This window comes from Athene noctua, chromosome 20 (genome assembly GCF_965140245.1).
Source record: "Athene noctua chromosome 20, bAthNoc1.hap1.1, whole genome shotgun sequence".
In the NCBI taxonomy this organism is placed as follows: Eukaryota; Metazoa; Chordata; class Aves; order Strigiformes; family Strigidae; genus Athene; species Athene noctua.
In genome coordinates this window covers 1,713,667-1,726,956 of record NC_134056.1, presented here as the reverse complement: position 1 = coordinate 1,726,956, position 13,290 = coordinate 1,713,667, and the positions used below count along the sequence as shown (strand labels likewise).

Here is a 13,290-nt window from a genome sequence, read left to right as displayed (position 1 = left end):
TTGCTCAGCTAAGTAAAAATGACAGAACATTTGTTACCAACTACCAGTATGACTCCTTTGTCATGAATTTCAAAAGCTGGATTCTCGGATCACACTTGCAATATGAAATGCATTAAGATAGAAAGTATCAAATGCTCCTGAAAAGTTATATTACATTTTTTTGTTCTTCAGAGACGCTGATACAGACAGACACACACAATGTCTGACATATGCCAAGGAAACTCCAAGGCAGGCTATAATTCAAGCCATCTTTCCACAGCCCACTGCAGGTTGCATGACAGACTACAGGAAACAACAGCAAGCAGGTCCCTTTGCTGACTTAACAGCATCAGTAAGTTTCATTCAAGACTATGGTGAAGTTATGGAAATTTAGTGAGAAATGCTTCCTCGAGTCTTATGTCTGCTTATCCAAAAAATATTGATAAAGTTCGAGGTCACTTTTATATGCCTTAAAAAAAAAAACAAAAAACAAACCAACCACAAAATCCAAAACCCCATGACATTTTGAAAGACTGTACTGGTCTCACTCTTTCATAATCCATTCTATTGTTACATTTTTTAATTGTCTGCATTCCAAGAGACCAGGTTCACTCTAGTTCCCAATCCGACCATGCATGACTTGCAGGATTCTTGGTTAGGGCTTTGGGAAAGGAAAGGAGAGAATGTGACTAACCTGCTTTTGTCAAACAGTGTCGTGTACAATTTATATTACTTTTAAAAAAACCCCAGATTTTCACAATGCTTCTTAGGGCTACTTATTAATTACTTGAAGCTTTAAAGGCTGTTATATTCTTGGCATAGTTCCCCAATTGGCACAATTTTCTTGTATATATATCTCAGACATTTCAGTGCTTCATGAACAGTCTATAACCCGAAATAGCAAGCGGGTATAACAGCTACACTGAATATAGACACTAAATGTATAAACACCAATTTTTGCTTTTTGATAGATCACTGTTTTAGTTTGGTTGAAAAGATGCAATGCAAAGATACAGGAATAGTATATGCAACTATATCACATATAGGAACCTCACCCCGACCCCAAAATAGGCTTGTAAACAGCCAAAATAAAATGTGTAAAGACACCACGGCTAAGTCCCTTGGCTGCTTTTTTATATCCTTTCTTGCTTCATCGCCCATGAAATGTCTGAGACAAGGGGAGACCAGCAGCATTCCTTGAAACCACTGGTATGAAAAAAATGAAATATCCCAACTGATCATTGCCTTTTGAGACAGCTCGTCCCCTTAAACAGAAATGCTGTTCATACAAGCCAGCCTCAGGAGGACTGGGACATTGCTGCTGCCAGCTGGTGACCTAGCAAGGCCAAACAACTGTTACCTGTCGACTGACATTACAGGGTGAAGTGATGAGAGTAAGCTGCTCGTTGCCAAGAAGTACTTTAGAAGGAGGAGTAAAGGAAATGAGAGGGAGAAGAGAATTGTGGCTGCACACACCACTAGTTTCCATGTGAACTCTAAATGACTAATTGGCAACTGCAGCAATGTGCATCTTAAGTATTTTTTCACTACAGCCTGGAACACAAGGTTATTCTGCAAAAATTCATTTGAAGAGAAAAACCCCCCAAAAACCTCAAAATACAATCCCATCAATAAAATCCCACATCTATTCTTTCAGTGTTTTTTGATTTATTTTCTTACAAGATACAAAAATGAAATAAATCCTTTTTTGTGCAAGTTTTTTTTCTTGGTGGGAGGAAGAAGAAAAGGAATCAGAAAATGGGATAAACACTTAGTACTCAAAAGGCTGCTGTGACAGGTACGTGACTGTTTGCTTTCCAGTCCTGAACCCCTTCGCATACTTGCAAGATCTTGGAGTTCTGCAGAAGTGTGGGCAATAAATGTCATGTTGCTGCTTTGTGACCTCTCGCAGGTCACAGACGATATGGTGAGAAATTTCCATGGGGAATATACACAATCTTCCTCCAATCAAAGAACAGCATTTCAAAGACATCTGAGGTTAAGGAAAGGGAAACAGAGGGCCCCAAATGTGAAAAGGGGAATTTCACAGCTCTGTGTCCTCACAGGAAAACAACATCTGTGTACCAAGTTCCAAAAAGGAGAATTGCTTTTGACATTCCTCTATTATGATATGTAATGAAAATTAAACACCTTAGTTTATATCTCTCCCACTTCACTTACCACTCCAAGATGAACAGAAGTTCCTGGCTCAGGGATGGTAAGTTTATGAAATGTTTCTAAGAGCTCACTCCTTTGACTATCCTGAAATAAGAAGGAGGAAAAAAAAAAAACACCACACACCAAAAAAAGGAATACTAAGTAGGCATTGCTATAACAAGCTAAACTCCAAGTTGGAAGGGCAATGTTTGTGGAATTGGGGGCTTAGAGAACTTGCAAGTGTAAAGAAGAATGTGAAAACAGATTTATACATTAGACTGTGAACAGAAATAAATGTAGTTTCCTCTGACAGCTGGGTTTTATAACATGACTTTTTTAGAATACTTTTTTTCATATGTATTTCTATGTCTTTCTGCAACCTACTGAGTCACCAACCTATGCACTAGTCACTCAGCTCAGAGCAAGCCAGTTTTCACTGCAAGTTCTTTCTAACAACTCCCTAGCTGAGGGTAAAGCCAAATGCATTTAATCCATTTAGATGAAGATGTGATCCCAAGCACTTCTACCTCTAACGCAAATGATTCTGACAAATGTAAAATATATTTATTACCAGAAAATGGTAACAAATCAAAGCAGCAACTTAACTGGGAAGATTTTACTTGTAATATTTCAAATACATGAAACTAGGCAATCATATAATGTAATTTCTCTGTATCATGAATTATCATTTATAAAACCTAGAAGCAAATTTTAATGGCTTAGTTCACTTTTTTTCATGGTCTCAAGACTGAACGTTGCTTTGATTTGCTTTAAAATCAAAACATCATCTGAAAGGCTTAGGCTAGATGATGCCATGTGGGTAAGAGTTTTGCATCAGGAAGAAGTTTACATGATAAATAAACTTGGGTAAGACATCTGTCAGACTCCTGCAACGCTGCCATGCAGGAAGCGCTCGGATGAGCTGAGCACCGTGAGAGTCTGCGCAGCACGGGCGACTGACCGCAGGGAAACCACTAACCTCTTGGATTCTTGGACTTTACCTTTCCCCAAAAATAATTTAAAGGCTTATTTCTTTTTCAGAGGCACTTGTCAAGCTTTTAGCTTGGCTGAACATGATCTATTTTACTGCATCATACAGATTAATAATTCCCATGTTTCCATCCTCTCTTTCATTTGATATTGGGGCAGGGAAAAGAAGGGTTAGTGATTTAGAATAATACCTGTCCTTTTGCTGAATAATCTGCCAAGACATTGAGCAGCTTATAAAAGACTTCAAACCATGGGAGGTAACTGAAAAAAAAAGAAAGAAAAGCATACATTTAACTTGCTAAATCTCAGTATATCTTCACTATGCAGATGCATCCTAACAGCAGGCTCCCTCCAGCAGACGTGGCACTGGATCGGTAAGGGAAGCCAGGGCAGCCTTTCCGTGCGCAGGAGAACGCTGCCAGAAGGTTGAAGCAGCCCTTTCCTCTGAGGGCCGTGCTCAGGGTTTGCCCTTCCCCAGCGCTTCCAGGCACCTGTGGGCGCTGGGCATCCCGGGCGGCACCAGCCGTGCGCAGCCTGGGGTATCGAGTCCCCCCTCACCCCGCACACAACAAACACACAGCCCAGTGGAAGTTCTTAACCAAGAGAAACGGACCCCAGTGTTCACGGATGGGGGAACATTTGCCACCGTAGCTACTTCCCAAAGTACGCGCTGAATAACCAGTCCTCCGTCAGCTGCAGACAGACAGGCACTCTGGGTCTCAATCGGGATACAACCGGATTTTCTCAACTGCATAACCAGTACCTCAGTTTTTCATTGTTGTCAAATCTTATTCCACCCTTGCAGTTAGCCCAGCCTTTAGTTAGGTCAAACTTTACTTTCCGTAAATTTGCACAATAAAAGAAACAAAGAAACAAAAGACAAACAAGCACAAAAATCACATCTTTTTCATTTACATCACATTTCCGTTCCATAAAATAAGACAGACAGCTAAGACGTTACTTTTCACTACAGTACGCTTTGGTACGATTTTCTGCCCTATTTTCATGGCACAGTTCTTTACTTCAATTCCTTTTTAAATACCGGCAAGGAATTTCCCCTCAGCTGCAGCGAATGGGAAAGCAAGTTCGTGTGACGCACAAACTGATTCTTCTTTTAATCACAGATGCCTTCTGAAGCAAATGGATTCTATTTTGATATAGTTAGACAGAATTTAAAGATTTTTATAAAATACGACTCCATCCTGACAACTATAAAGAATGGAGTGCCCCATGGTTCCTAACTGTAAGCTTTTAGTAATAAATGAAGTGAGAAGCTATATATGAGACAGATAAAGTGAATGGCACTCCATCATTAACATTTGTTTGAAGCCTGCAAATGCTACTGTAAAATGTAAGTAGCTTATCAAAATATACTGATAAGCAACTTAACTTTTCATGTTATATGACAGCATTATCATTTAAATTAATATGCTCTAAGCATCTTTACAAACTATGTACTAGAATAGAGGAGAAAGACAGACAATTACCACTTTAAACAGCATTTAAGTTTGGCATTATATTGTAAACAATCAAGAAGGATTAGTTAGAAGATAAGTTTCTTTCTTTCTGTTTAGTTAAATAAACTTCAGCAGAGTTAAAAGCCATTACAAGAGTAACAAGAAATCCTCTCAAAACATATCGGCTAAGTAGAGATTAAGAACCTGGTAAACAAATCCTTGCAAGGCATCTATCAAAAGAGTCTGAAAAGGCAGAAAACCAAGGCGGCGGAAAGCTCCCTGGGAGTATGGAACCAAAACTTATTTCAGGAAGGCGGATTTGAAGTTCTACTTAATTGTTCAGGGACCTTGCTGGAAAACTACATTTACAGACTTAAAATGAGAATCTTTTAAAATATTATTGTGGTTATAACGTACATGTCAGCAGAGAAGCAATAAACCAAAGCAAGTTACCTCAGCTTCTAGTTTGCCAGAGCCGCGCTTGGAGCCCCAACGCCGCGGCACCGCTTGCGACCAGCGGCTCAGGGACCCCGCAGGGACAGGCTCCGCTCGGAACCAGAGTCACCCTGGGTCCGTTCTTCAGAGATTTACTGACCTGGCCTGCCAGGGGCCTGTTTGCTCACAGCTAAACCTTACCTCACTACACTTTCAGGGGAGTTTTCTTTATTCCCACAACAGACCAAACATAACTAATCTGTCGGTTCTATCCATGAGAATACTCCATCCAAATCCCATTTTAATTCTTTTGCTTAGCACCTAGAAAATAGATTCTATGATTCTAACAGAAATACCCCAGATAAAGTCTCATATTCACACAATGTCAAAACATCAGCAAACCCTCCATACAACAAAAGGGAAGGTACAGCCCTATTCCCATTATGCTTGCTCACTCCTTGGCCTTCCCTTTTCTTTTCACTAGCATCTTATAATAAACTTCATTGTTGTCCTTTGTTTAACACTAACTTTTCCTTATTTTAATCCATGTTTTCCAAATAATGGTTTAGCATCTCGGCATAACTGATTATTTTTTTTCTCATTTTAAGAGTAACTTTCCATTTTGAGGGAGAAGCTTCACAATTTTGAAGTTGAGGAAATTAGCTGATATTTGAAGCAGACCTCAACACAATACAATACACCAGGATCTGGGTAGCTTTTGCTCAAGAGAGGTGCAAGACAAGATAAAACAAACCAACCCACCATAAAATTGCATAAATTATGTAGACAATGTCACTGCAATTTTCATCTCCCTCCTTTGTCACTGCAGAGTTCAGAATCTCTCTCATCCTGAAAGTTTTGGAGATGTTAGAAAACTACTTTAGCCTGCCATCTTCAGTACTTCATCACTAATTCCATGTGTTTACTACGCAGGAGTGAAACGGGTTTGCTTTTATTGGACTAAATTGTGACTGATTAAAGTTGGAAAAAAAAAAAAAAAATCAAGAAAAACAGTTACACGAATTTGTTTCTAGATCTCTGCCAAAAGGAAAAAAGACATGAATTTTTTTCTAACAAAAAGCAAATCCTTGAGGCAGCCTTTAAACACCCCCTCCAAAGAAATGGAGGTTGAATTTATAACCAAAAACTTTCTGTACCACATGCAACTTAAGTAGCACAACTGGTAGCACTACTGAAGATTTATGGCTTATGACTTGCTCATATTTAATTTGTAACCAAACACTTCCCCTTCCTCTTAGCTACCTTAGAACTTTTGATTAACTCTTGTTTTCACAGGTCATAGGTTAAACAAAGGAAGGGAAGCGCTCTGGAGTGAAATTGCCCAGAGCCCCGCAGCCTGGGAGCGCGCAGCCCCGAGCACATCCCCCTTCGGGGAACATCAAACCCGCGATAGGCCAGAGATTCTTCAAGGGACTTGAAGTTCAAAGACTCCAATAAGCATAAATCAGATTGGGGTGGAACAGTAAACAAAAATAAAAGGGCAATCTGAAATTTTCAATCTTTTTTAATTTTACCCCCATTTTCAGTTTCCTCACACGTATATGCACACACACAGAGCGACATATTTGCCCCCAATCATGAGAATCAAATCAAAGCCTAACGAAATTAGGCTTCTTCAAGCTGAGAGATGGGCTCAGCACTCTGCTTTTCTCTCCCTCGCAACCTTCGGAGCGCGATGCAGCCTCGGTGCTGGAGACAGGCCAGTCTGACGGGAAACAAGTATGAGCACAGGAAAACTGCTTATTATGCTCCATCAGGTCTGCACAAACTCCACTGCACAAGTTGCACAGTACCTTATTCAGTAACTCATATGTCATCACCTTTTTAGTGTGCTCCTTGAAAGTACAAAACATCATTAGTTACATGTGTCACAGCAATTAGGGTCAGTCAAAACCTTAAGACAACAGTGCTGCATTGCAGCTTGTAAATACAAATGTTTCCAAAATGTACTGTTCAAGGAACAGCGGTGCAACACCAACAACTGACAGGCCAGGCTGAGACAACAGGAAAGGTATATTAAAAAAAAGTAAATTAGCATGATAACAAACCCCAGTAATCCCTGGGGGTGCCGTTTGCAGTTATGAAGAGGTTCACCCTCACTAGAGCGGACTCCCAGGGAGCTCCCTGTACATCCACCCCCCCCCCCCCCCCGGTACTGGGCTGGGGGAGGCGGGGGGCAGCGGAGGGTGCGACTCGGCAGCCAGCGCCGCTCCCGCACCTCCAATCTGTACTTCAAAAGCTACACTGAGCAGAAAATGTCAGCACCCAATATTAGCTGCTGCACAGATGAAAATGCTGTAACTGCAGTCAATTTAGCTCCGAATTTTTCAACATATTAATCCGCTCGCGCGCTTTAGCGTATGAAAGGAAAAACTACTCTACCACAGCAGCACATGTAGGGTCACAGTTTCTGACCTCGGAAAGGACTGCAACCAAAATGGGAGAATATTAAGCTAGCAGTTCTGAAATACAGCAGCTGCATCTATACACACGTACACATACGCCCACAGCCCTGCAGGTTCACCCCCACACGTGCGCGTACGGCCGCTGCCCAGCAGGAAGGGTGCAGCAAGATACGACCCGTAGGACTTCCTTTAGTGACACTAGGTTGCCAACGGCAATGAAATTAGTCAGAAAAGTGGATTTCCAGGCTCCTGCTACTCTCATTACACACTTAACCCAAAAGCTTTTACAGACAAACCAAAACAATTAGCATTGTTCACAACCAACTTGGGTTTTTTTCAATAATTTAAAAGAAACACCTTACTCCCCTCCAGTTGGTTCGTACTAGAAAACATTAATTGAAACGGATGCTTTAATTTAGCCAGGTCAAATAGTACTTACAGACGTAAAGCAGAAAGGCCACAATAGCACACCAAAAAATGACACCTCATTTTGATCTATTACTAGTCCAGGCCCTCTCCTAGCCTGTTTGACATGGGCGATTTTGGAAACAAGTTTTTCAGTATTTACAGCCACAACTGTAAATGAGCCTATGGCAAAACCTATACAAGAAGGCACTGCAGGTTTCATCGCACTGCTCCTGTAGCCAATCTACCAGGCAATTATCCAGTTGGGGATTTTAAATGAAGGTAAACTCTCCCCTTCAAAACCACCTCAGCTTACCTGGACGTTTAAGGACGATGCTTCCTAACTTCATTAGAGTGCCTTGGCTACAGTCTGTGTAAAGTGAAGGGCTCATTGATAAGTTACAGAACTTCAAAGTTCCACAAACATAGGAGAGCTACCAGTTTAGCTCCATCAGAACATAAAGATTACCTTCCAGCAAATACAAAATCCAAGAAAATATATACAAAGCCAAGAGGAGCTCTTACAGGATTGCCTCTATGTAAAGACAGGCAACTAATTTAGTCAAATGGAATTATCCAACAGTAAATAAGAAAATGCAACATTGCTAAGAATAGCAAAGGGGAAATCTTTGAGCAGCATACCTACACCGGCATCCAGTTGATTTCTTTATCAAGTAAAAGATGCCTTCCTCAGGAACAAACAGCCGTTTCTTATCCAGTTCTGAAGCCTTACTCATGAACAGAGGTTTTGATAATAAATATACTTTCTTTGAAATATGGAAATTTCACTATTATCATTTCTTTTGATATTTTTTGAGGGCTCATTAGAATGAGGGGAGTCATACATTACAGCACACACCACTCTAAATCACTGCAGCTATCTCACAAATACCACATACATCCAAGGTCATGGGTAAAGTGAGGCTGGGCAAACGGGCAAACACAGCGTGGTACTAGGAGTTCTACTTACTGTTAGAAAGGTAAATCTCTAATGAAGTCAGCTTGAAAAGGGAGAGATTTTCCAGTGTTAGTCGTAACAGACAACCACGAAGGAAAAAGCAACAGCAAGATAACCCGAGTGTGCATGAACACTGTGAAAGCTGAAAATAAATAAACTCCCAAACTGAAGCGTTTGAAAGTGTATTGAGAACTTCAGCAGCAAAAATGCTGCATGTTCCAGCGTGACAGCAACAAACAAAAATTACAAGGTATTTTCTAAAATGATTTATGAAGATCTGCTAATTACCATAGCAACTGTTTATAAAACTACTTTTTAACACTGACAGCTCCAGCATTTCATTTCACTTTGTGCTGATACCATGAAAATGCAAAGCAAAAACTTCTGGCAAGATACCTGTAGTACCTTTGGTTTCTTCTGAACCCTAAAAAGACAAGTAGCACCATAGCTCACACAATTTCTACAGAGTACTAGAACAACTTCCAGGCCGTATACAGGCAGAACTCTGGTTTTGTACACACATCTTTGTCATTTAAAACTAACTGACTAGTCTACCGTCAACATATTTAATGCAGCATCTCCTAAGAGACTGAGTTGTAAGCACACATAACTTTTATTCCTTCCATTCACACAGATCAGAAGTGGAATTTTTAACATGTATTTATTTATAACACATACTATATATTTTGATAACAGCATAACCAACTGCCATCTCCCTTGCAAAACAGAACAGTCATTTCCATTTTACAGATGGGCATACTTCTCTGTAGTGACAGGCTCACAAAATCTGTCTGTATTAGCCAGGATTGCATTCAAGGAGTTCCTGAATCTTGACCTTTTGCTCAGTACAATAACCTACAGTGGCCTAGAATACTTAGTTCTGTCAATAATGAGTCTGGCTCTTATATAAACCGTAGTATGCATCACCACTAACTTCCCTGGAAATACTCCTGATTGACAAAAGTGTAAGGAAAATTCAGGCCAAGTATTTCTTCTGCCAGCACGACTTGTGCATGTATCAACAGAACACACTGGTGTTTCAGCTCACGGACTCCGAATAATTAATTCAAAAGACAAATGACCTGGTACTTAGTTGTGGCAATGAAATGACTATGAAGGCGAACAGGTTCTTACGTGTCAAGGCATTGGTCTAACGAGTGAAACGCCTTTTCCTGCACAGTCACACCGACGCGACGCGGGTGACCCGTATCAATAGGTGTCCGCACGCCTCACGCTCTGCGGCCACTCCGAGCCACAGCACTCCTACAAGCTTGAAATCCTTGGGAGAGTGATGAGCGAGATCAAAATCTCAAGTAAGATTCAGCAAATTGAAAAAATATTATTATTTTGCTACTACTACTATTAATTTCAATGTATAAATGTTCCTGGTGAAGCAGAACGTATGTTTTCTGGCTCAAGATACATGTTGGTACCTCAGGACAAACGATGGATCCTTGTACCAGGGACTCAGAAGGTACCTCTGGGGATAATCCCACAACCACAGTGATTGAAAGAAAACAAGTATGGAGAATGTTTCACAAGTTACTACAGTCTCTTGGAGACGAGTTATCTTAAGACTTCTTGCATTTAAAGATAAAACTCTGCAATTTATACCTAAACTCAATACTGCTTCGTTCCATCCTCCTGCACCGGGTAACTAACGCGGCTCCTCCCAGACAGCATTATTCCTAGTGTTCGCAATCACGGTCTATTTTAAGTTAATAATGGTGACTGCAGATTCTGGTGATGAACTGAGCTACGTTTGCCAGTCGCCATGCTCTTCAGTGGCTTTAAGCAGACACAATTTTAAATAGCAGAAGCACAGGCATCAAAACAGATTTTCCTTCCCTTCATTAAGAATGTGAGTTTGCCTTCTTAATTCTTTAAAAATTTCACCTTAATTCTTAACAGCTAAGGCTAAGTTAAATGACTTAACTACATATTTTTAAAGATAATCCTTTCTCTCCCCTGGAGAGAGATAAGTCTTTATATGCCTATTGTTTTCCTTGCAGTAATACACTATTAATTTTTTTTTCACCTTCCTTTCCTTCTCCCTCCCAACGTTTCCAGCATTTTTACAAAATGCATTTGAAAGAACCAAGGCATCTCTGGGCTCATTTGGGAAATTCCGTAGGCTAAATTCCCCGTTCAGCCATTTATGTGTTCCAGTGTCTTCCCCTACACCTTATGTAACTCAGTACATCATTATTCTCTCTTCTAGACTCAGTCTATTGACACATTCTCACACTTGTAAGCTTAAACACATACACACATACCCACAAATCTCCATAGCAACATCTGTGCATGTTGATGAGATGCAGGCTCACCTTCCACAGGATCAGCCAACAGCCTTTTTTGCACATCAGCTTTTACCTTTTTTTTTTTATTTCAAAGTTTTGTCTCTGCACTACACCTCAATCCACTGTAAGTGCCTCTGCCCTTGTAGAAAGCCATCTGAATCCTTTCCTTCTCTTGCTCTCACAGGATTTCTTTCCTTTTTGCGTTTTCCCCAATTTTATTATAAACTTCCCTTTGATTATTACCCATGAGTGATGCTTCCATGATTCCATGAGATTCAGTTACAAATCCTGTAGCTTAAGCATGTGACTCGTACATATTTTCAAAGTATTTAACCCGACAGAACTGGCTCACACAGAATTTGTGCATCTCATCTTATGGAGCATCTTAATACTATATAATTGTCCACAGAAAGTGCTTGCTTTGGTGACTTGCCACTGTGTATTAATAATAAAAGTCAATTAAAACATTCCCTTTCCTGTTTTTCTACCCAGTGTGACCAAGTCTAAGCACTTACAGCAAGTCTCACTCCCACAAAGGCTCCCAAGTTCACTAAATACCACTATTGAACCCAACCATTCCCCAAACAGCTACAGTGGCTCTTGAAACCCAGCAGCAGCGTCTCTCACAAAAGACAGCTCAAAGGAGCTGAATACGCCCCTTCAACAACACCAAGCCAGAAAACTGTAACAAAGAGATTTATGATGTAACAATTTTACATTTTAGTCAAGCTAAAAAGTGCAAGGGCAGCTTGAGATAACCATTCCAAGGGTCTTTTGTTAGTGTGCTAACATCTAATTGGGACATCGCAAATGGAACTGAAGTCTGGGTTTGACAAAGCTGTCACCCTTTCTCAGGTTCTTTGTGGTCACTCTAAAACCTTGGGGGGGGATGGGGGGGTGGGTGGAAAAAGTCCAGTGCAGCTGCACTGTGGAATTTATGTAAATACAACGAATTCAGAAGAACTTTAGCATTACAGTATGCAACATCATGAAGCATCTATCAACTCAGCACACAGTAACCTCCCCTGGTTCTCGCAGAAGCGCTCCGAGAAGGAAGAAAACAACATCATTTTACAGTCTGAAAAAGAAACAGCTTTTCCATGAAAAACCATGCCTTGAACTTTCACCGAAAAAACATTTTATATAAAAAGAATCTGTGTTTTAAGAACCTGGAGCATTACACTTCAGACTGGAAAATAGGAATACCACACCTTTGGGACTGTAGGTCCATGCACTAACATCCTACATTCTGTACAAGGAGAGTGTCAATAATCAGGCTTTTTTCTTGTGAATTACTTATTACTGCAAAATTTAAGAAAGTTTATGGGAATTTTATGATAGAATATTTTGCATTTAATTTATTTCAGAAGTATCTTTAAGGTCTGGTCTGTTGTTGGAGACTTTCCTGTTTCCCCTCTGGTAGATCACTCCTTTTTAAAAATCAAGGATTTTTAACTTCTAACACACAAGTTATTCATACCATTGGGAAAACTTGCCAAGTGATATTTCTCCAGTCAGTCCACACAGAGAGAGAGAGAAAGGAATTCATTTAAAAGACAGAACCTAGGGTCTGCTGAAACAAAATGCAAAACGGTAAGTAGATTTTGGAGAGTACGTACATCTCTAAAGCCTGGGGCACAGGCTGACAACAGAAGAAAAGAACTGTGCAATTTGATCAGCTTTACCACAGCGCAAGTCCTACTACACAAGGCTTTTGTGGAGTAGAAAGCTGCAGCTCGTACTGTACCCAGCTAACATAAGCACATCTTACCAGGTATAGCTCCCTTCCCAAACTTAGCATGCTAGGGTGATTTATTCTGGAAGATCAAGTGCATTATCTTAATAAAAAAAATTTACATCTCTTTCAGTAGAAGTAGAATTAAATGGGAAGCCCCATCAACTCCCAAACACACTCGTAAGTCTTCTTGTTCCTTTTCAGAAGAGAAAGTTGTAAATCTCTGGGGTTTTTTTAGTTTAAGACCAAGAAATAAACTTCTCAAGCATGTTCAAGAGCAAAGGACTGAAATAATGACATGAAATAAAGGTACAGAAAGAACAAAAGTTTGTTTGCATACACAAGGCAAACACTGACAACTATGTCTCTATACTCTTGCTAAAACCACAGGCAAAGGATACCCCATAAAGCACACTTGGTGAGGAGATGGGTATACTGAAGTGCTTGA

At 40.3% G+C, this 13,290-nt stretch overlaps 1 protein-coding gene across 8 annotated transcripts in view; it reads right to left on the bottom strand.

Moving 5' to 3' along the window:
* The window catches only part of DENND1A (DENN domain containing 1A), a 214,570-nt gene that overhangs the window by 121,099 nt on the left and 80,181 nt on the right, over positions 1-13,290 (bottom strand). For 7 of the 8 annotated variants that reach the window (XM_074923588.1, XM_074923590.1, XM_074923593.1 and 4 more), the window contains exons 6-7: positions 3,318-3,387; positions 2,161-2,241 (exon numbers count right to left, since the gene is read on the bottom strand). The exons of the other annotated variant lie outside the window; for it this stretch is intronic. In XM_074923588.1, coding sequence (XP_074779689.1) covers positions 2,161-2,241; positions 3,318-3,387 — 151 coding nt within the window. The remainder of the gene's footprint in view (positions 1-2,160; positions 2,242-3,317; positions 3,388-13,290) is intronic. 8 annotated transcript variants of the gene reach the window in all.